General features: G+C 41.5%; 5 protein-coding genes across 7 annotated transcripts; 2 read left to right on the top strand and 3 right to left on the bottom strand.

Annotated features, from left to right (window-relative positions):
• Positions 1-1,823: 1,823 nt before the first annotated feature.
• Positions 1,824-4,307, bottom strand: zmat5 (zinc finger, matrin-type 5). 3 transcript variants are annotated; one of them, XM_079290202.1, is made up of 7 exons: positions 4,189-4,256; positions 3,886-3,946; positions 3,382-3,555; positions 3,103-3,165; positions 2,919-2,999; positions 2,492-2,600; positions 1,824-2,382 (listed from the first exon to the last, which is right to left on the bottom strand). In XM_079290202.1, the coding sequence occupies exons 3-7, from the start codon at positions 3,506-3,508 to the stop codon at positions 2,235-2,237; spliced, it is 528 nt and encodes a 175-aa protein (XP_079146328.1). In that variant the 5' UTR covers positions 3,509-3,555; positions 3,886-3,946; positions 4,189-4,256; the 3' UTR covers positions 1,824-2,234. The 3 variants fall into 3 exon arrangements, with proteins under 3 accessions (XP_079146328.1, XP_079146327.1, XP_079146329.1); XM_079290201.1 differs by lacking the exon at positions 3,886-3,946 and having other exon boundaries at positions 4,189-4,307; XM_079290203.1 differs by lacking the exon at positions 3,886-3,946 and having other exon boundaries at positions 4,156-4,257.
• A 32-nt stretch (positions 4,308-4,339) lies between these two features.
• uqcr10 (ubiquinol-cytochrome c reductase, complex III subunit X) lies at positions 4,340-5,016 on the top strand. The gene is made up of 2 exons (XM_079288891.1): positions 4,340-4,506; positions 4,691-5,016. Exons 1-2 carry the CDS (start codon positions 4,366-4,368, stop codon positions 4,736-4,738), a joined length of 189 nt encoding a protein of 62 aa, XP_079145017.1. The 5' UTR covers positions 4,340-4,365; the 3' UTR covers positions 4,739-5,016.
• Positions 5,017-6,273: 1,257 nt separating this feature from the next.
• LOC306792324 (galactosylceramide sulfotransferase-like) lies at positions 6,274-7,630 on the bottom strand (the record flags this gene model as incomplete). Its single annotated transcript, XM_079289388.1, has 2 exons — positions 6,274-7,426; positions 7,509-7,630. The coding sequence occupies 2 exons, from the start codon at positions 7,628-7,630 to the stop codon at positions 6,274-6,276; spliced, it is 1,275 nt and encodes a 424-aa protein (XP_079145514.1).
• Positions 7,631-9,818: 2,188 nt separating this feature from the next.
• prodha (proline dehydrogenase (oxidase) 1a) lies at positions 9,819-16,969 on the bottom strand. The gene is made up of 14 exons (XM_079290022.1): positions 16,576-16,969; positions 16,204-16,412; positions 15,074-15,108; positions 14,539-14,688; positions 14,365-14,429; positions 13,893-14,009; positions 13,648-13,727; positions 13,428-13,509; positions 13,196-13,288; positions 12,860-13,006; positions 12,303-12,478; positions 12,119-12,217; positions 11,748-11,836; positions 9,819-10,959 (listed from the first exon to the last, which is right to left on the bottom strand). Exons 1-14 carry the CDS (start codon positions 16,897-16,899, stop codon positions 10,769-10,771), a joined length of 1,857 nt encoding a protein of 618 aa, XP_079146148.1. The 5' UTR covers positions 16,900-16,969; the 3' UTR covers positions 9,819-10,768.
• Positions 16,970-17,803: 834 nt separating this feature from the next.
• On the top strand, positions 17,804-21,995 carry srsf9 (serine and arginine rich splicing factor 9). Its single transcript, XM_079288837.1, has 5 exons — positions 17,804-17,900; positions 18,870-19,172; positions 19,359-19,594; positions 20,791-20,963; positions 21,061-21,995. Exons 2-5 carry the CDS (start codon positions 19,015-19,017, stop codon positions 21,316-21,318), a joined length of 825 nt encoding a protein of 274 aa, XP_079144963.1. The 5' UTR covers positions 17,804-17,900; positions 18,870-19,014; the 3' UTR covers positions 21,319-21,995.
• The last annotated feature ends 655 nt before the right edge of the window (positions 21,996-22,650 follow it).

The following is a 22,650-nucleotide window of genomic DNA, read 5'->3' as shown; positions in this document are numbered from 1 at the left end:
GCTGTTAATGCACATTTAGAGGTTAATGCATCTATTGTACACAAATGTAAGCGGTGTCTAGATGCATGTAATCCAATAGAAACTAAGGCATTCAAAAGGAGCTTGCTATTTGTTTGTTCTGTTTACAAAATGTGACATTGACTGCAAATAAAAGCTGAATAAGACAAATATGAAAAAAACTAATATTTACTGTGGACATTCAAGTACAGGGGTTAAGAAAAGAGGATCAGATCTCGAAGGGTATGCTTTTTAGGGTACACAGGAAAACTGACTGAAATTCTGAATTCTTTCTCCATGAAACACTTCATCGGGGGTGAAATGTCAGGATGTGATGGTGTAATGGCCCTCACAGTGCAGCGTCAGACATTTTAAGCACGATTGAGTAACATGTCAATGCCTGCAAGAGGAGGGGAAAAGCCTTGTAGCAATATAGTGATGCACTTCATGTAGTTTATGTACACACGCACTCAAGCATTGGAATGAAGAGCTTTCGGGAAAGATAACATGCACGATCAATTGCTGTAGTTGTAAAGGCTAACATAGGTAATGTTAGTGAGAACGGCAGCAATGGCAATGGACCTACGTGTTGTGTGTGTAACCCAGTGGAACTAAACGGGTTCAAATAGAAGTGAATGAAGTCACAAGCAATTTACTTTCGTTTCAATTTAATTTAATATGAATATTTCTGTTATGAGACACTAAAGTTTAAATCTCAGGGTGTCTTGCAGATTACAACCATCTACTGTAAGTACCCCTCTGCTCACCCCTCCCTTTCCAAGCGTGTTGGAGAAATAAGGTGACCTTCGGCAGAGTTAACTTTAGGATTTTAGGAGCTAATCAATACTCTGCTTTCCTACATGACCAAATAATTGCTTTTAAGATATGTTTTATTGTTTGACGTTACTCAAATATGGGCCAAGCTGCTGAAGTCTCTTTCCATGCCTGATGTTTGATTGTGTTAATATAATATTATATAATTTGGCAATTTGAACTGAAGTCGCAAATCATTTTCAATCTGTCAAGTATTTGCATTCAGTCAGCACTTACATTGATCTAGTATGCAGTTGTACAACATTAAGAGAAACATTTATGAAATATGAAGGACCACAGAACAGAGACTATAAGCCTCTTTGTAAACGGAGGTCGGGTCTTTTATTGAAAGAGGAGATCCAGTGAAGAAGACCCAACGATTCCAGTAGATGGCGAGCCAGCTGGATGAACTATCTGCTTTATGGTGGGAATGAACCACTCACTTGGATTTGGTACCAGCTCAAACAAACAACATGCTTAAAATAGCTTCCCTTCAGCCTCTCACAGATCAGACCTCCATCGGATCTGAACTCAAAGTTGACTTTCACGTGGAAGTTCCTTGAAAAACTGGAGAAATGCCAATTCTCTTTGGTTTTAAGGGCCCGTTTTTGTAATTTCTCATATCCATGTAAAATGTGCATTTGTTTAGCCATAAGCAAACTAGAGTACCAGTTAACTGAATTCACGTGTGTCGTCGTGTTTATGGCTGTTGCACTCCTTCTGACTCTAGAGCGAGGTTTGTTTACCCATGCAAGGGTTGGTAACATGTGCTTTTACCTCATTTAATATTTGCAAAGCCAATTTTTATGTTCGTGAAATAATTCATAGTTTGCTTTAAATCAGACTTTTCCTTCACTTTCTTTGTTGGCTTGTTACTCCCACCAATGAGCAGAGCAGTCTGAAACCAACAGGATGTTCCCGTGCCCTTCTGTGTGACGTAAACAAAACAGGAAGTCAAACATAAAGATGTTGACGTATTTTGGCCGAGACAGCAGAAGAAGAGTTCGACAAAATAGAAGAAAAAACTCAAAGCAATTTAATGAGGCTTCTGCTGTCAGCAACAAATTAGATTAGGTATACACATTTCAACTTAATCCCACATTATGAGGAAAAACCTAATCGAGGACTTAAACAGGCGAATAAAAATGATATACATTCATAACAAATCCAAGGGAACTGCATGATGGTTCAATGACAACAAACTTTCTCTATAAAAAATGTCCTGATGGAACTTAATCCATTTTTTGGTTTACGGATTTAAGAAACATTTTTAATTGATAGTTCAACAAAACATGACCTAAACTATACGGCATTAAAAGCGTTTTGTATCCTTATTTTTATATTTATTTCAAACCTCTTAATTGTGACACCATCTCTTAATAACATCCACGTCATTGTGATATGAAGCACAAAGTGAATATCTTTCAACCCCATTCTGTGTTCACTTTGACTCTCCATCCTCCTGGAGGAGGAGGCAGGAGAGAGGGTGGGAGGTCGGGGATGGAGAGGAGATGCTGAGGTACGTCACTTTCTTCTTGGCCCTCTTCGCTGTCGTCCTTGTCTTTTAGATCTCTGCGGGGATGAATAATGGAACGGGTGAATTCTATATGTCAACGAGAATAACCATTAGAAATGCTAAACATGTCTGAATAAGCCTTGAAACTAAAATGAAAGCGCGTACCCTTTGCTACCGACGGCAGTTTGCTTCTTCCCCCTTCTGGAGAGCCACTCCTCTATACTTCGCCCAGGCATCTTTCTGTCTACATAGTCCTCTCTGTGCCGCCTTTCATCTGAAAGACATGAAATATCACTCCTGTCATCAACATATCAACACAATTTGTACTGGACTACCATTACATCTTGTTTTTAGACATGCTGGAGGACGTGCTAACCCAAGGTACTTGGCATGCTAAGCCCTCTGCTGCATTACATTCCAGCTGTTAATCTGGACCGTGTTGATATTGTGTGACACCTGAGAGTGCAGTGTTGAATGTTAACCTCATTATTAATAAATCATTTGGATAACACGATTTATATTGGCACATGTGTGCGTTTAAGGTGCGGGATATTGCTTTGGTAGACAGCACCACCCTTTGGTTCCAGCTTACCTTCCGCCTGTCTTTTTAAGATAAACAGATCCTCTTCGGACATGTGAGAAAACCTGCAGTTCGGGCCAAAATCACAAATTCCTAAAAAGACACGGAAAAGCCAGGGAAAGTGATTGTTACAAAAGGGCCGTTTGATATAGAGTCCTGGTTGTTGGATGAATGTAAATTCAAACTGTTCCATTACCTTTTTGGAGAAACTTCCTGCAGGGTTTCTTTGTTTGCTCGTCGCACAGGATGGCTGAAGAGTCTAAAAAGAAAAATGATAATGTTGTCTTTGGTTATTTATATAATATTCCATCATAACGTGAGCAGCCAAGACGGCAGAACAAATGTCAGCATGCTAATTCTCCAATCAAAGTCTCATAGATAGGTTTAAGACTCAAACAACTTTTTAATTTGTCAATAAAAAAAGAATATTATTGATTTTCCATTGTGAGCAGATCTCAGAGGTCTACGGTCTCACCTCTGAAGTAGTCATACCAGGCCTTCTTAGCTCTGTGATGCTGGACACCGTTCAGATGTTTTTTCCGGTTGTGCATGTTGTCCTGAAAGGACCGGTCACAGTAGTCACAGTAGTATCTCTTCCCCATGGTACCGGCTATGTGCTCACACCAGCAAGATGTCACCTTTTAAATGGCTGAAAGACAGAGAACAGAAACAAAAATACATTCACATAAGCACCGTCAACACTACAGTTTTTCTTTCAAATGAAAAGCCATACTGTATCTGTACTATTATCAATTGTGTTCTTGATTATTTTTCTGCTAGATTACAGATTAATAGTTGTATCTATCAATTAGAAATAGTCAAACATGCAGAACATAAATTCCCATTGTGAAAGGTGTCATATTTGTATTCTACTTTGTTTTGTCTGCCCAACAGTCTACAAACCAAAGATAATTAAATATTTAATTTACAATTATATAAAACGGCCTCATATCTACAGAAGCTGGTTGCTGCCACCTACTGGTTCAGTAGTGACGGTGCTTATGTTTTGAATGTGCTTCGGTGTGACTTCCATTTGTACTCTGATGATAGAAAGGTACAACACGATTTAGAAACATACTCAGCATGTAAACGAGCAGTTTGCAGCTCGAACAAACACTTCCCCAGATAACCCAGCGGAGCAAGCGTTAACTTCCTTAAATATGTGTCCATAGCGTTGTTAAATCTGGATAGTTATCGTTAGCTTGCATGCTTATTATTACATCAATGCACGTTTGATTTAAATACGTACGTATATTTAATTTAAACAGCAACGAGCACAAACCATTTGCGAAACAGTGCTGTCCTCCTCTGTGACGTCTGATTTGAAGGACCACGCGCAGTACGTTGGTGTGAAAAAGATAAAGGACATCCTACTACCAAATAACTTAAGGACCGGAAGAGGGCAGGCAAAGCGCGGCACAGCAGCTTCCGGTCCTGCGCAGTACGTCAATCCACCGACATGGCGCTGGCTAAATCCGTCTACAATCTGCTCTTCAGGAGAACGTCCACTTTCGCCATAACCATCATGGTTGGAGCGGTCTTCTTTGAACGAGTCTTTGACCAAGGTGGCGACGCGATTTTTGAGTCAATGAATCGCGGGGTAAGTGTGTCCTTTTGGGGATTTAAAGCTAGTTTAATCCTGACCTTGTAAGCAGAGGGCGAAGCGGCGCTAACGTTAGCTAAGCTAGCAGTCGAGCATCGTCTGTTTTCAACTCTTGTTTGATGAGACAACCTATCTGTTCATATGGAATACCTAACGTTATTTAATTAATGCTTTATTACAGAAACTATGGAAAGACATCCAACACCGCTACGAGATCAAAGAGGAATAATAGGACGCCGCTGGGTTACCTAAGGCTGAAGTGCAACTGTTGTCACACTTCCATTATCCATTCTTCCTGGACTCCATAACGTTATCTGAATCAAACATCGGTCAACATGGACAATGTGCTTCAAGTCAACCGACCTGCGGGAGCTGATTGACTGTCCAGACCGCCACGAAGAAGGAGCAATGGTTCCTGTCACCCCGTCCTCCTCTTCCTGCTGTTATGTGCAAAGCATTCGTTCTCCTCACAGATTGTAAATTGTTAAATTAAAAGTGTTAATGTCATACAGATCTAGCAGTGTTTTGATTTGTTATACCTAATACGGTATGCATGTGTCAAAGCAGATTTCATTATCAAATTATTTGATTTACTGGTATTTACAAAGAGCATCATATTTACAATAGACTACCAGTGATTGATGTTGACAGACAAGCCTTCCTTAAAGTAAATTATTATTCTTATGCACTAACTGCTGTACACAGGGTCTCTCCAATGTGTGCCTGTGTATTAGCTTCTGGAAGAAACCTACTTTTAGACCGATATTTTCACTATAAAAGGAAAGAGCATCTTGGTTCTAGATGGATTCTAAATGCATCAAATATTTATTTTTACAATCAACACTTGAAATAATGAAGGCACTTGTAAATGACAAGGTAGTACAAAATGTTTACTTAAGATTTAACTTTTTCACAACACTGTCAACGAGGAAGTGCCACAAATATTGTCATGAAAGATCCAAGGAGGCCATCAGTTATAGGATTCTGATCAAATCAGCAGAAAGTAATCTAATCTACAAACAGCTGGCACCTTTCACCAAAACAATATTGAAACTGATTCATCATTTTGTGATGCCTAAATTAAAGTAAAAATCAACACAAAAATAATAATTTGCTTTTCATGCCATGTCAAACCATCATTACTGTCATTGGATGTTGACGGTCATACAAGGCCACTACAATTCAAATGTATTGCATACAACTGCGCCGACACTCAGGCCTCTAGGGAGCACCGTATAGCACCGTCTGTCCCACTGAAAACTCTTCCTGTCAACATCATGATAACAACCACTGACGGCTCAGTGTTTGACGTCACGCCCTGCTTTGATTAATGTAGGTTAAAAAGCATCGGGTACCAGAAACATTTGCGATGCTAAAAACATTCACCATGCAAATCTTACCAAGGAGTCGCGTAGTAACGAGAACAACATGTAGGAGTCTTATTGTCCACACGTTTAAGCGTGATACAGAGTTTTAGCATTTGCCATGCACAATGTTTAAAAATACAACGCAAGAAGCAATTAACAGGCAACAGATGATGAGAGGTGGTATCGGAGAACTTTTAGCCATCTGTAGGCCTATTTGGGAGTGGTACAAAAACAAATCCTGAACGTAACACATTCCATGAAGCAAAAGAAGAATTTACCTTTTAGTTCACAAATATCAATTATTATGGATGCATTATTCAGAAGAAAGCTGAAAGACATCACAACATGTGTTTCAGGATAAATTGCTATATTCTAGTTCTAAATGTTTTACTCCAAGTCAAACAATAAAAACAGCATCTTTTAACCAACCCCATAGTTTAGTAAGCCACAGGTTTACGCCCAGGTCTGACAAGTATTGTATTTCAGGTGTGAGCATTTTCTCACAGATTGTCCTGAAATTTGGATCAATATTTGTCCTCATGTTGTACCCCAGGATGGAAGACTCGCCTACTGGCTGCCAGGGCAGGAAACGTGCGTCTTGAATCTTATGGGCCTCAACTGCACCTCCGTCCTCGATACAGATGTCCCTCATCTCAGAATTTCTTCTCCTCAGCTCATTAACCTCCTGCTTCATTCTGTCTCTCCCATATGCCTCCACTCTGGCCCAGAAGGTAGCATTAAAGTGCTGGTAGAGCCTCCAGTCTGCCCCGTTCCACTGTAAAGCTCTGGCTCTCAACTCAGGGGTCAGATGAGACACAGAGGAGCTCCTGCGAGCATTGAGTTTAAAATACAGGACGTCCTCCGTGGTCCAACACAGCGTGTCCTTCAGCAGGACAAGAGACTCCTCGAAATATTCTGCGAAGAGCACGAGATCAAAACGCTTCGACAAGTTATGAATATCCCTCATGACACGAGGATCATCGGCTTCCAGGTTGTTGTCCAAACCAAAGTCAAAAGAGAGCATATTTCTGAGGTAGAATGAGTTGAAAGCGTCTGCGCTGTAGAAGCTCTGAGGATTGTTCAGAAACTCTGCCAGTTTGTTCTCTCCATCGATCCTCCAGGTGAGAGGAACTGCCCTGTGATAATAATGGAAGGACGACTCAAAGAGAGCCACCGGGTCGCGTAAGATGGTGATGTACGCGGCATCCGGAGGCAGGAGCTTGGCCACTTCTCGATGGTCAAAGCGCATGTGGTTGCAAACGATGTTGAAACAGTCTCCAAGCCTGTAGTCCTTCACCTGGGAGCACAGGAAAGGCGACGGGTAGAAGAAGTCGTTGCGCCCATCGGGCAGGGCGAATTTCAGCTTGTGCTTTTCTCCAAATCGGAAGAGGATGTTGAGTATGGTGCTGCTAGCAGTTTTATGGGTCTTCATGAACATGATGTTTACTTTGGGGGAGCACCCTTGTGACTTTGTGCTTCGAGAAGGCATGCTCACATTTTTCTTCAACAGTTCTGCCACACTGAGAGCACACGTGCTTTGCTGGGAGCCCCTGTGAATAAAATATAAGGATGAGCAAACAGATCAACTGACTAAACTCAATAAAATAATGCTTTCCTTTTAAATTGTCTTACCTGTTCTTTCCTTGGCTTGAGTTCGTCAAGCAGTACAGCACCAGTATGATGTTGGTCAATGAAACCCAGAGAATCAGCCTTCGTATCACAAATGCGCACTTGTTTCCTTTGATGCCAGACATCATTAACACCCAAACGTTAACCTGAAGATGCAATAAGAGAGCACGTATAGAGGAAAACATCACAGGAGGTTCAGGTGTGAGACACACCTCGCTGCAGCCCTGCCTCCTACAATGTTACGTTCCCATACAACTGACCTGCGCTCTCAATTACGTTTCGGATGACAACACAAAACAAAAGCAACACGACAAAACCACTGTTGGGTTTAGGCTATACAGTCTTTGGGTTTAGGCAACAAAAGCGTTTAGTTAGGGATACTAAAAATATCTTGTTTTGGCTTAAAATCACGACAAAATAAAAAAATTAAAATAAAAACTACGAACAAAATGACTTGATATCTTTATGATGAACTATAGAGAAACAATATGACGTAAAGAAGAGCTAATACAGATCAGCAATAAAACTGCTGCTCAAAAAAAACCCACAGAGCCCCCATGTTTACACTTTAAACATGTTGATAGTAGTTCCATTCACAACACTCAGCAGATTTGGAAAGATAAAAGAGACATTTCCATGAAAAACAAAGTCTAGGTTTAGGACAATGGCTAAATATCAAAATAGATAAATCAAAGGATGATACAACGTGTGCATGTCTGTCTGGGAGAAATACAAGTAAAGAGATGTATTTACCTGCATATGACAGCATTAGCAGTGCGGCAGTGAGGATTATCCACAATGGTGAAAGAAAAGCTTGTATTGTTCCACATGCTGTGCACTCCCTGAGGTCATATCTCATTGGCTGTGAGGATGTAAGAAGTCAGATTCTCCTCCCACATGGGCTGAAGTGGTTTGTGAAGTAGGCTGCTGTTGAAGACATATCTGTTCTAACAGAGTGTAGGGTGACAAATCATCTTACAAAATCAAGCAGGTCTGTATCTTCTGAAAGTATACTTAAGAGTGTAGTAATTAGGCTATTTGGTGTATTAAGAGTTGGCACAGACATGCTTAAATGTGTAGATTAGAGAAAAACTTTTATTTTAAGTAAGTATTTCTAGTTGTACCGATGTTTATTTGCCATTGCGACGATATTTCCATGCTGCATTTGACCGTCTTAACTCCAGCAGCAGATCAAAGAATGCAGATATGGAGGGTGTAATGATGAACATCTTTTATTTTTTTTAATTGTTTTTGAGAATTTTTTGATAGTCATAAGAACACTGGTCTACCCATCGTTTTTGTTACAATGTTCTTTCACTCAGTAACATGGCTGGGTGATTGCATACATGTGAAACGTCATATTTATAAACTGGTATTTAGAATTATGTCGCTAAAACATGTAGCTATTGAAGAAAATACCAATATACAGAGTTTGAATGCATTAAATGTATAACATATGATGATAGTGCCACAGCAAGACATATATTATGTACTGCACATCTTGGAACACATTCAAGATGTCATAACTAAAATAATAATAGCATCTAGCTGTACAGAGAGCACTCCCAGCAGGGTCTGCTTGGTCTCAACACAGCTGTGTTGTGTCGGGGGGGCTGTTTTTGTTTTGTTTTAGTCTCCAGATACCTGGACCCAGGTGCTGCCTCAGCTGCTGTGGACTTTGGCTGAATCATCGCTTATTTATAGGTCACATCGATTTGGCAAAGGGAGCCCACGAGCTTCTGTGTGCAACGGTTGTAGTCGTTGATGTCATTGACGTCAGCGAGGACAACCAGATTTGTGGCACTACGAGATAACATCAGGGTCGCTATCTATCCATTCTGCGGTGCGATAGTAAATAAGGCCAACAATGGCATAAGCTGGAGTTTGTGTATCTTTTAGGCAACAATATGAATGTTGTTATAAGTGTTAAAAAAACGATGTCAGTCATGAGGTGTAACTTTTGTAAACCCCATCAACTTCAGATATTAAGTAAATGTCCACTTCCAACATCCGCAGCTGCATAGTTATTTTAATGTTAACTGTATTTGATTGTGTTAAATGATTACATGTATTTTACAACTGTACAAAATATAGTATACTTAATCAGTGGTGATGAGGAAACCAAACATTAAGAAATGCATTTAAATTAAACAGTGCTAACAAACCTCATAATATACAAGGTGTGTGTATATATATATATATATATATATATATAATTTTTATATATATGTAAATATATATATATATATATATATATATATATATATATATATATATATATATATATATATATATATATATATATATGGTGAGAGACATTCAAATTTAAGCCTTTTGTTTTCTAAAATCAAACTTTCCATGTTAGAACAAAGAGCTTCGACCACTCAAACCAACACTGTTAAAAATACTTTTCAATTTTAGGACTTTTAAAAAGGGCATTTTCCAGTTTTCATTTCCAGTGCTGAAAAACATTTCCATTTTAAAAGACATTATCCACGACTTTCATTCAACTCAATTGAACTTTCATTCAATTGAACTGACAGCGTGTCCTCCAACACAGTTTGTACAACAGTGCAGGTCACTTCCACGTTACAGGTACAGTTTCCACATGTCCTCAGCACATACACATGGACAGTTTACAATTCGTCATGAGAGGTCACAGATCACTGTGCTGCAAACAAATTAGCCAGTGAACTGATTATTACTTGACATCATCAATAAATAAGCTAAAACAGGGTACGAACCCCTCGGAGGAGTGAACAGTTACAAAAAACGTAGTTGTACAGTTGCTGATTGCTTCCATGTTTATCTTGTGAAAACAATCATAAGGCACTTTTGGGTGACAGCTACATGTGAGATAAACACCAAACAAAACATACAAAGAACGGCCCTTTACCATCAACAAACAAGGGACCCAAATATATATTTTGAATACACTCATGACACCTTTGGTAATTGACAATATACTTTTCTTAGCCTGTACAGAACGGCGTACTGTATATTGAAGAGGATTGCTGTTTAGAGAACATTTGTAGTTCTTTGAAAAAAGTGCAAAGTGTGTTTAGTTGATTCTGAGGATTACGATCCCATTATTTTAGTGAAATGAACTAATTCAGATTTTGAGGCCAACATAAATCCTCACCTCCCAGCCTGACAAGCCGAGGAGGGACATGAATGTTACCCTACACACTGTACAGTAAGGAGGTAAAGCCGGCGGAATGCGTACAGACACACTGCAGTTAGTAATGTTGTGGTCCTGTGACTCAGTAGACGGGCTTGTAGAAAATCTGTCCGAGCAGCACTCTGCGTTTGAGCTCCGTCCACAGCAGGCTGCGCTCTCTCTGGGATCCCTTCATGAAGCCACGGTTCTCTTGAGCGCGGCGAGACAAATACGGAATGACCTCGTTGACCGGGCCGTAGGGAACGTACTTGTAGACGGGGTAACCTGCTTGACCTGTTTTCAACAAAGAGCAAGCAGACGTGTTTGGAATGACTGTGTGTGCCATGTCATGACTGTCTAACATATTCTCTAAGCTGACAATAGCCCTCAAAGCTAACCTTGGGGTAAAACAAAAAGAAAAGCTGTAGAAACGGACTCAATGTTCAATTGAAATAAAGGTGCAGTAGATTCAAATATAATCTTTTTTGTGGTTTTGATACTTGATATCAAGTGATAGGACAAGGTTAACCCAGTCTTTATACGTGTCACCAGAGGAAGGAAGGTTAGGGCGGCTACAGCATTCGTCATTTCACTTCATTTCATAGTCAGATCATATAGATCATTGCACAATTATTTAAACTGCAACACATTTTTAGAAACAAAAGCTCAGTGCGCTTAACACTGACTAAGCAGCCCCTCAGTTGTTACTTTCCTGTATCTCACTTGCATAAACTCTTTGTCGTGCAAAGAGATACGTGTGTGAGGTTTTCTTTGTTGAGTAAATGTTATTTGTGCACAACTCAGACTATTTTCTTAAATGTGTACCCCTAACCTACGTATTTGTGTAGCGATGTGTTTCTGCTCTGAACCAAAGTGACATAACATTTGGTAATGAGACAGTTAAGGACATTGAGAACCCGGAGTAGTTTGTTCCCAATATATCTTTAGACTGGAGAGGTGATCTTGAGTATTAAAAGAACTACATTTCAGTGGAACCTCTTTGGCCACGTGACCATGTGACACAAGTCTCTGATTCCGTAACGTACTGTTTACTTTTAGTATCCATGCTGAGTGCAACATACCTAGCGGGAAGCTAATCTGGTCACACATGCCCAGCAGCTGTCCGAAGTAAACTTTATTCTCTGTGGGTGAAAGACCCATCTCATTCATCCTGGGAAAACAGAGAGCAAAAGCACACGTCAAAGGGTTGTTACACAATACGAGTGTAGTATTTCACCATTGATTTGGCAAGCTCATTCTGTAAATCCTATAATTGCTGACAAAGACTACGTTTCACTTCCTCATCCTCGGCATTAGCTTAAACCGTGAAGATTAAACCTTTGTGAATCAGAGGTTTTAAGGCTTTCGTGTATGTTCAAATTAAATCTGCCCTTCGCACTGCACACAACAAATGGGCTTTGGATTCTTCCTGCAGGCCTGAGAGGAAACGTACTTTTCGAGGGTGAATTTCACGGTGTCCTCGTTGTGAGTTGCAACCATGATATTTGCTTTCCTGCGGTGGTCGATCTCCTCCAGCACGTACTCCAAGCACCTGGACAAACATCGAGGCAGATGGTTAGGATTCAGACGCTGTCTAGCAAAGTCACGAGCGGCCTTAATAATGATTGAAAACGTACTTGTGATACATCCTGTTGGTGGCCTCATAGTCCGGGTTTATTGGGTCTTCGTAGCCGATCTCTTTGGCCCTGTCCCTCTCTTGGTACATGTAGGCTCCACGAACCAGTTTGGCACCAAAGTACCAGCCCTCCCGCCGTGACAGCTCAACATCCACAGTTACATTGTCGTAGGCGTCCTAATAGTATATATGTATTAAAAAAAGGACACGACTAAAACCCAACAATCCTTAGAGGTCAGGGTGCTCGAGTCTATGGGTACGTAAACAAGATTTAAATGGTGAACAAATGTTCCTAAATAATCATGAAAATGATCAAAACGTGACATTTCGAGAGCCACCTGTGACGTCTCCGTATAAAGTATTGTTCAGCTTTACTGAGGAGCTTTTATTGATATCTCTTCAGGCTTTTTTAAAATCTGTATTATAAAATGATAAGGAGCAACAACACAACATAAAGTGTGACAAAAAATATCATTTTGGGTTTCACAGTTTCAGAGACAAACAGGAAGGATTTGTGGATATATAATCAATTTTAGCATGATTTAGCTGAAGCCTCACCTTGAGGTAACACTGGTACGTGTTGAAAATAATTGGCTTCTCTCTGTTGAATTTCCTCTGCATTTCCAGGGCCAGTCGGCTAATAGCCGGTTGAAAGTACGTCTGCTCGGCGTCCACCATTAGCCTAACCCCGTTCTCCATGGCGTGCTGGTGAGCACAGACAGAGCACATGGTTTTATAAGGGACACGTCGTTAACGTGCAAGACAAACAGGGGTTCATCATTATTCAGTTCTAATTATTTTGATTCCCTTGAACCAAGTTTGCAATTGCAAAGAATTGGATTTAGATTGCCTCTGTTTACTCGATGCACGTCTCTTGTCTTTGAGTATCTTCACCTTGGCCAGAACGTCCACTCTTTGTAGCATCCTCTTCATCTGCCTCTCCTCCTCGGCTGTAAACGTGTTCAACAAAGGCTCCAGGTGGCCTGTCTGCGCAACCAACACACACAACATCAAACTGTTTTTTCATCGTTACGACCGGGATAAACCTGTGATCAGTAATGTGACACGTAGAGGTTGAGAGCAACACGAGGGACTCAGCCGGGGACTTCATATTCACACGACTCACCTGAAGGTTCGGCACCATGAACAGATTGGAGATTTTCGTTGTGTCGTTTATCAAACTGTTCCAGTCTAGCAGATCGATCGTTCTGCCGATAAGATGTGAGAAAATGTATATTAAAATATGTTGACACAGTGTTTTCCTCCTGACTAAAGAGAGATTCAAGAACCTAACTGTATTGTTGCGCTATTAATATCATGATTGCAGTAATGTGTGACTCTCTCACCCTGACAAACCCAGCTTCTCTCCGGTAAACCAATTCTCTTTGTCGTCCATCGCTCCAATACCCATCTCAGACAAATTCTCCTGCAAAGACATATTTCAGTGATTAAAAACAGATTATTGCTTTAACAAAAGACATGGCATTTAAAGTCATGACGGCTTGAACACAACTGAAGAAGATGTCAGAAGCAACAATAGATGAGGACGCCAGCTGTGGATGCGTGTGCATGAGACTCGCTGAAGACGTGCCTGGAGTTGTTTCAGCTCCAGCTTTTGTTCCAGAACCATCATGTCAGATTTCCCCTGCTGCGCTGCGAGGAAGTTAAAAAACTGTCTCCATTTGACCAGGACTTCTGAAAACTGGAGCTGTTCAAACACAGAACAATTAATCAGCGATGCAATTACAATATTTGAATCATATTCAGACACATCAGTGTTTTATTCACAAACGATCTCTTGCTCACTGTCAGTTGGCACATCAGTGATAACACAGTTATGTGAAGCTGTGATCATGCAATCAACTGGTATTGACTCAAAACCATGAAAAAGATAAACAAAAGGCTGATGTTTGTTGTGCCCATTAACCTGTAAAAAATGGAGAATGATTTGTTTGCGGTAGAAGTCGAAGCGCTGCGATTGCCAACCCAAGCCCTTCACACCGTTATCTAAATACTGAATTAATCACATTGAGTTGATATTGAAGACATAAAGTTAAACTTACAAGGAACTGAGGGCGTCCGAGAGCAGTCATTTTGATGGCAGAAAATCCATCTGTTGAGGCGCCCCCTGATAATAATAACACATTTTATGTCACTCGATCTTTATTACACGCACGTTTTAGTGTTATAGTATCACTTATAACGATCATTTCTTTCACTTCCTCACTACTACTCACCAGAGGCTCTAATGCAGTTTATGAACGTCTCCATTTGGTTGTCACATTTGGACTCATCTGCGTAGAAGTAGGTACGAGCGCCGGTGACCCCTCCACGCCTGTCACTGAACTGACGATGGGCCTTGTACTTCTTCTCGCGATGATCAGCAGCTGGAGTCAAAAAGAGGAACAGAATTAATCTACCACGAGCACAAATGGCTCATAGGAACATGCAGTTGATACATTATTATGTTACATGTTTCATAGAAAGCACGAGTAAGGGAATAACACGCTCGAGTTATAAACATCAGCCACGTAACATGAACAGAGCGTCTCCTCACTTCACCCATTGGATTGGACATTCCAGACCCCACTAAAACCAGATACAACCAGTACTCTCTGGGGCGGACCACACGACCACATGACGAGACATACCGACACTGACACTTGACTAGACTTGTGTTGCATTCAGGCCGAGCTCAAGCAACCGAATAATCTTTGGTCAATGAAGCATGCAGTGGCTGTTTGTGCAACAGTTAAGACGACATTACATTACCTGGACTTTCTTTCTCTGCTTCAGAAACACACGCACTGAAAAAGAAGAAGAGATTTTCATGAGAGGAGAACAGCAAAACCAAAAGTCATCTACTTAAAATAGTTTTAAGAAGACCATTTTAAAGGATGAAAATGACAGAAAACATGTGTTGAGAAGAGGCGAATGTCATTTTAACCAGTCTTGCTGTGACCTTTTTATTCAGTTACGATAATGATCTCCTTTTCTAGACGTGCTTGTACATGAGAGACGCTTCAGGGGAACAAAGAAAACTACTGTGTTCACTGTGTTGTCTTCTCCACGGACCTAACAGTCATTTATTTCAGTGAATTAGGTGAATCAGTGAATTCAATAACTTGATGAAGACTGTTTGATCATAAACAAACTTATGTTTCGATTTAGTTCAGCATGTGTACGTTTGTGCCTCGTGAGAGGATCCGTGGTTCGTAAAACTGAGCTCCTTTCCTCCTCAGAACATTGCGTAACACTTCCGTGTTTGTGCCCCATGAAGGGACCGAACACATAACTCTAAAAGCTCAACCAATCAGAGGAGAGGGGGCTCTCCCAGCCGACCAATAGAGGACAGGCACTATTCGGTTTGGATTACAGTCTGGGGAGGAAACATACTGTACATTACAACACTCACATTAACTTATTAAGAAGCGTAACGGAGGCTATAACTAAAGTGATAATATAAGAATTGAGACATAGCAAACTACTGGCATGACACTCTGTTCTGTGTGTAAATAAAGGAGTCAGGAGATAATTTAGAGAGGGACGGCATGTAATAGAGACACAGGCTAAATGAGCTGTTGGGGCTAACTGTATAATATGTACTAAATAACTTAAAGTGGATGTATTATAACGATACAGCAACAAATCCCCTTTTATCCTCATCACCTTCCCCAGTGTGCATCTTGCTTAGAGAGCATGAGGTCATATAGCCTACAGCTTTGGAGCATCTGATCCTGGGCTATACAAATAAGCTTGAGTCAACTAGGCTTGGCTTGTCTAGTTTTTGCAAGTTACATAACTCATAAATGTCTCTTCATCCGGTGCACATATTGCACATATTCAAATTGAAACATGACTGAACCTGTTTTAAAGCATCAGTAAAATAAACATTTACTCACTCCATTTCTTTCTTCTCTGCCTCTTCTTGTGTCAAGTCCTCTTCAACACTGTAGTCCAAAACTGCCCCCACGCCAAAGGCCTGATTCTTCCTAATGAGAGGCTTGATGGAGTTGTGATCTTCTCCTGCCACGAACTGACCGTAGAAGGTCATTTTCATCAGCTTCTCAAACATCCACTGACCGAGCACCTTCTTGCACAGAGACATCAACTGTAAACAAAGCAAGGATGACAAGTTAGGTAATACCATTATAATACTCCATGATAAAATAGGACTGGATCTAACTTGCCCGTGCTATTACGCAGTTATATATTTCTAAAATGCGTTTTGTTCTTTGAATCAAAAGGCTGACATCTGAACACAACCAACTCACCTCTTTGTTCTTTTCAACCAGGATGTCAATCGTACAGAGCTTGAAGACCAGCATACTTCGGAGCAGCTCCACGTTCCCCTTGCTTCTGTAGGCTTCCTGCGTGTTGTTGAAGTCAACGTGGATCTTATTCAACTGTGTATTTTTGGTCTGGCTGATGAGCTCCACCGGCACCGCTTCCACCACGGCGCAGCCGTCTATCGGTTGATCTTTCTCCTCCTGGCTCTTGGTGGATGCCGCCGTTGACCGACATCTTGACGCGCGTATCTTGCTGACATTGCCCGGGTTTGCCCGAAGAAGAGCCGCTGCAAACTTCGTGTACGACATGGTGTCCTTATCTGAACGCAACAGCGCACACAAGCCTTCGAGTACCGACCGACTTCACCTCACCCGAACCCTCGCTGTGATAGTGCGAGAGGAGCGCGCGCTGGGCGGTTGAAGTCATCTCGCGGGGCGGTGCGTGCCTCGCGTGCTACATCACGCTGCCTGGCATCTGTTAGTGCGCGTTCTCGTTCTCTGGACTTCAAATCCCCTCGGAAACTCCCCATATATGTTGAAACCACCGCGATATTGCAGTTTCATTTTTGACTTTATGGCTTTTTTTTCCTCCAATAGCATGTCTTCACAAAGAAATTATGAAGAAATTGTTGGGTTTAGCTTTTAGTTTAAACTCTTAACGTATTCTCCCATAAATAGCCGGATTGGTTGGTTGCAATAATCTGACCTGCTGACAGGCAAGTAAGGAGGGAAATAAATAAGAGAATGTGAGAATGTGTGACAATTAGAAAATAACATGGTGCATTCTTTGATGTAAGTGAAGAGTAAGCATCAGGTGAGAGGTGATTTAATGGAGCCATGACTAGCAGGCTTACATTGATGAGAACACTGACAATCCAGGTACACTACGAATGAGATATCACTGTTTTGTTTTGACCAACCTGAGTTGAGGCAGCTGTGGTGGTTGATTGATATGCTGTTTCAGCAGCTGCTCTGGAGGCTCAGAGAAGGGAAGTAGGTACAACATGCTGAATAGTCTCCAGTGTTTTACAATTTACAACATGCTTTTTTATACAGCTTAGCTAGGATTTAAAACATTTTGTTTATGACATAATTAGGAGTTGGTATTTAAAGCCAGCAACATGTTCCATTTCTTACCAGCAGGGGGCAGCAATGCAATAAACCTCAGTACTGTCTGCCGGAAATACGAAGTAGAAGGAGCCACCAGGCTAATGGCTAATGTTGCTAATTAACAGGGAAGTAGCACAGCGTGCGGACTGTTAGCGTTCAATTTGCGGAAGAAGAGCCCTTAACGTTACTTGTTTTGAAAGGTAACCGCACTTTGTTAATTTAAGTGTTGTTTACTAAATACATTTAATGTGTATTGCCTAAATAAGTGTATCTTCGAGTGTGAGGACAATTGGGGCGTTTTAGCCGAAACAGACTCGTTAGCCTGGCTAGCTGACCTTAGATTACCAACAAAGAGACTCCTATCGTAGTTACACGTCTTAAACAGGCTTTAACTTTCAAGCTACAAATGTCAAGCTGAACCGTTCTGCTTGAATGTTTTATGTTGCTTACTAAAGACGTAGCTCCGTTGCAGAAACTGTTTAGACAAGCAACCAAAGCTAGGCAGCTGCGGGCTAGTTTAGCCGTGGCCTCGACACAGTTTGAGACTCCGGCAAAGGTTACAAATCTGGCAACCACCGTTGTTTGCTGCCATGTTTGCGCGTCAGTAAATCCGCCCTGCCGTAAATACTACATTTGTTGTAGTTAAAATTTGAATTCGTCGGGGATATTATCAGTGGTGTGTTGCTTAAAATCTATGGTAACATGTAAGGCTATAGCTCGGTGTTGCAATTCTTAGCATATTTTATTCATGAGATAAACCATAAAATGTACTACCTTAAATCTGTGGCACTAGCAGGCTTGTTATTTATCTCACTGGAATGCTGGTATATTTTTAAGTGAATACATTCAGGTGACAATACCTGAATAAATGAGTGGAGTAACATTCCGCAACAAAAGCAGGTGCTTCCCTTTGGGGTACACAGGTAAATGAGTATAGACGATGTGAATCATTTGCTAGGGTCTTTGCAGTCACATTTTTCTTCACACAGTGCAGCGTGCAGTTACAATTTAATACTGTCACTGTTTTTTTTTAAGGTTGTTGGACATTCATTACCCTGTTTTAAAGCTTCCAGGCTTGGATCCAAGAGGCCTGTGCCATTTGCCTTGAGCTCGTCGTTTACTCATGTCTGCATCCCTGGTTCAGATTTTACATTTTTTTCTAAATTAAGGAAGTGGAAGCAGAAGGACTCAGTTTTGGATTGGAACCAGGATTAAGCTAAGGACCACCTCCATCGCAATTTGTGAAAGAAAGAAGTGATCAAGTCTGCAGGTGCCCCCATTCTGTGTCAGCAGTACCGCTCTCTCTCGACCACCATGTCGGATGGCCGGATCTATGTGGGGAATCTTCCCGTGGATGTCCAGGAGAGAGACATTGAGGATCTGTTCTACAAATATGGAAAAGTCCGTGACATCGAATTGAAGAACAATAGAGGCACTATCCCCTTTGCTTTCGTCCGATTTGAAGATCCACGGTGAGTTTTGGGGATCTTTGGCAAGTCAAATCACATTCCCCCTTTTTGGAGAACTTAAGTTTATATGGTATAATATCATCTCCAGTAACTGGCAGCAGGAAATGGATGGAGACCGCATTTCCAGGTCTATGTCCACTAGTGAATCAAGCATACGTTGGTAAGGAGTTCTTTGCTCTCTTCTCTTAGGGATGCAGACGACGCTGTCTATGGAAGGAATGGATATGGTTATGGAGACTCCAAGCTACGTGTGGAGTATCCTCGATCATCTGGTGCTAAATTTGGCCCTATGGGAGGAGGGGGAAGAGGTGGAAGAGGAGGAGGAGGAGGTGGAGGAGGAGGAGGAGAAGAAGGTGGAGAAGGAGGACCTAGGGGAAGATTTGGACCCCCGACTCGAAGATCTGAATTCCGGGTCATGGTGACTGGTAGGTGGACGTCATGAGTCATAGCCAGTTCATATGTCGCTCTCTTTCGTGGCATCCTGGATGTCAAAGGGGTTAGTAGAATGGTGGACGTAAGAGTCGTAGGCAGACCTCTTTCTCTCTCATAGCGGACTGGAGGACAAGGGACTAGTAGAGGACGTCATGAGTCATAGGCAGATATTTTTCTCTCTTTCATGGTGGACAAGAGGACAAGGGACTAGTAAAAGACATCACAAGTCATAGGCAGATATGTTTCTCTCTCTCTCAAGACGGACTGGAGGACAAGGTGGACTAGTAGAGGACATCATGAGTCGTAGGCAGATATCGTTCTCTCATGGTGGACAAGGGGACTAGTAGAAGACACCATGAGCCGTAGGCAGATATGTTTCTCTCTCTCATGGCGGACTGGAGGACAAGGGACTAGTAAAAGACATCACAAGTCGCAGGCAGATATGATTCTCTCACTCTCTCTCATGGCGGACTGGAGGACAAGGGACTAGTAAAAGACATCACGAGTCGTAGACAGATATGATTCTCTCACTCTCTCATGGCGGACTGGAGGACAAGGGACTAGTAAAAGACATCACGAGTCGTAGACAGATATGATTCTCTCACTCTCATGGCGGACTGGAGGACAAGGGACTAGTAAAAGACATCACAAGTCGTAGGCAGATATGTTTCTCTCTCTCATGGCGGACTGGAGGACAAGGTGGACTAAGTGGATGAGGTCAAGTCAGCTCCTTAAGTCATGAAAAACGAAACGGTAAACTGAAAACGGTCATGTTGGCTGCATAATCCCAAACACCGACTATAGTGACCGGTAGGTGTGATTTTGTCTTTGTATATCATTACTTAGGCCTATTTGTTGCATGCTACATGTATCTGGTGTTTATATAAGCATGTTTATATGAGCTGTAGAATGACCAACCCCTTTAAGTCTACGGTGTGTATAGAAGCCTAACTTGGCCCGTCATAATAGAGCAGATTTATGGATGTACAACATCCAAAAATATTGTGGTTTGCTGAAGCAATCGACCAATATTTAAATTTGAGCTTTTCAATTTAAATTACTGTAAAGTGTATACTTTGTAAAGATGCCTTAAAACCTACTAGTAAAGGTGAACATGACCCTGCAATAATTTGCAAGTGCCAGGTAATTTAAAGCAAGCAACTAAGTTTCGCCCTTTTCCCCATTCCAGGGTTACCACCAACTGGGAGCTGGCAGGATCTGAAGGATCACATGCGCGAGGCAGGAGATGTTTGTTTTGCAGATGTGCAGCGTGATGGAGAGGGCGTGGTGGAGTTTCTTCGCAGAGAGGACATGGAGTACGCTCTACGCAGACTGGATCGGACCGAGTTCCGGTCACATCAAGTGAGTTCCAGTGATGATGAGATATAATTGTCCCTGTACCTTTTTTCAGGTGGCGAAAGGAAAACATTTTCTAAATATATTTGTTTTCCTTTTGTAGGGCGAGACTGCGTACATCCGCGTTTTTGAGGAGAGGGGCACCCCAAACTTTAATCGGTCGCGTTCCCGTTCTCGCTCCCGCTCCAGATCCCGCTCCAGATCCAGATCCAGAGGTCGCTTTTCGCCGCCTCCCTTTCATAACAGAGGATCTCCCCCTGCACGCTACCAGTCGCCTCCACGCAATACTATGTCGCGCCATAGTCCACCCCCAAGGAGGCACCCGCCACAGCATAGCCCACCCCCACGTCATTACCGGTAGAAAGGCCTGCCATTTATAGAGGAATTGAGGGAAAATGTTTTGTAATTCTTCTTTTTATCTTTTTTTTTTTAACCCCAGGCCTCCTCGTATGATACATCATTATTTCTTTCTACATACATTCCGTTGTCATGATCACGTGAACACCCTGCTTCTCCCCACGGCCTTAAAGCTTTTTGTCTTTGTTCTATAAACACCCTTATGTATTCTCTGGAGTCGGGATTGTCGAGTTTGTCTTTTATTTCTTCTTAGCGATGTAATTGTATTTCATTACAATATAACATTTTGGAGGTTTCTTTTATAAAGAAATCCTGGGTTGTGATGTCAAACCTTGACAGGGGTGGTAATGTTTATTGTACAAAACAAATTACTCAATTCTGCATCTCATGCTGAGGGTCATACTGCTTCTTAAGCTCTTGACAAGATATTCCTTATTGTGGGTCACATTCCTGTAGCTTTAAGTATGACGTTTTTTGCCAATTCAAAAACCTGTGAAGCTAATCAACATCATAGTCCGACTCAAAACATGCAAAATGAGTGAGCCTTTTAGAGTACTGACACATGTCGACTGTGAGCCTCACTTGCCAGATTACTTCTTTTTTCTTTTATGTTTGAACCTCTGACTGAGGTGGCCTGTAGGTCTTCAATGTTTTTGTTTACCAATAAAATGCAAAGTTTTACTGGCTGTTTCCTTCATTGTCTTAAAACTTGTTTTTAATACATCATTACTATATTCACTGAAATTAACAGATAACCGTAACAATGACAAAGATTGTATTCAAGTGAGCCAGCAAGCAGAATCACACAGCCTCAAAGCTCATTAACAGGAATATTGACACCTTTGACTTCGTGCTGTGATTTTGTAGAAGGCTCGTTCTACATTTGACAGTTAGCTGTCAAATATCTCACACTAATGGTCTGAACACACAGTATATCCTGAGCCTATTCAACGTTGACATAAGATCCCGCAGAGCAATAACCTTTTTGTGGAAGTTCACAAGAGCTATGAAAGAGTTGAGTTCAGCTGAAAGCTAGTATCAAGTTATTAAATGTCCCTCTGTGTTCTGCCAGAGCATCTCTCAGCTGTGGTGGAGGGATAGAGAGGGATCTTTTTTTAAAGCCTCATGTTCTGCTAAACGTAGTAATGCATCTTTGCACAGAATGAGGACTGTTCTCCAGCTCTGCCATCAAAGTCACATTAAGAAGGGATATTTTCATGACCAGTAAAGGAAATAAGTAACAGCAGCCAAAACTATTGCAAAGTACACGTGGACATTCAAGTGTTGCTTAGATTTAATTTCAAAACGTTCGTTTAAGGGCCAAGTGACAAACGAG

The sequence above is a fragment of the Melanostigma gelatinosum genome, assembly GCF_949748355.1.
Source record: "Melanostigma gelatinosum genome assembly, chromosome: 18".
Classification (NCBI taxonomy): domain Eukaryota; kingdom Metazoa; phylum Chordata; class Actinopteri; order Perciformes; family Zoarcidae; genus Melanostigma; species Melanostigma gelatinosum.
This window is presented reverse-complemented; position numbering and strand designations above follow the sequence as displayed.

Coding starts and splice junctions, on each gene's coding strand:
- zmat5 (XM_079290201.1), bottom strand. CDS start 3,508: ATGGGGAAGAGATACTACTGTGACTACTGTGACCGGTCCTTTCAGGAC. Junction 3,000..3,102: donor CAGGAAGTTTCTCCAAAAAG/GTAATGGAACAG, acceptor GTGTCTTTTTAG/GAATTTGTGATTTTGGCCCG. Junction 2,601..2,918: donor CTTAAAAAGACAGGCGGAAG/GTAAGCTGGAAC, acceptor CATGTCTTTCAG/ATGAAAGGCGGCACAGAGAG.
- uqcr10 (XM_079288891.1), top strand. CDS start 4,366: ATGGCGCTGGCTAAATCCGTCTACAATCTGCTCTTCAGGAGAACGTCC. Junction 4,507..4,690: donor TTGAGTCAATGAATCGCGGG/GTAAGTGTGTCC, acceptor GCTTTATTACAG/AAACTATGGAAAGACATCCA.
- prodha (XM_079290022.1), bottom strand. CDS start 16,899: ATGTCGTACACGAAGTTTGCAGCGGCTCTTCTTCGGGCAAACCCGGGC. Junction 13,510..13,647: donor GAGAAGCTGGGTTTGTCAGG/GTGAGAGAGTCA, acceptor TCTTATCGGCAG/AACGATCGATCTGCTAGACT. Junction 10,960..11,747: donor CCAGATTAGCTTCCCGCTAG/GTATGTTGCACT, acceptor TGTTGAAAACAG/GTCAAGCAGGTTACCCCGTC.
- srsf9 (XM_079288837.1), top strand. CDS start 19,015: ATGTCGGATGGCCGGATCTATGTGGGGAATCTTCCCGTGGATGTCCAG. Junction 19,173..19,358: donor GTCCGATTTGAAGATCCACG/GTGAGTTTTGGG, acceptor CTCTTCTCTTAG/GGATGCAGACGACGCTGTCT. Junction 20,964..21,060: donor CCGAGTTCCGGTCACATCAA/GTGAGTTCCAGT, acceptor TTCCTTTTGTAG/GGCGAGACTGCGTACATCCG.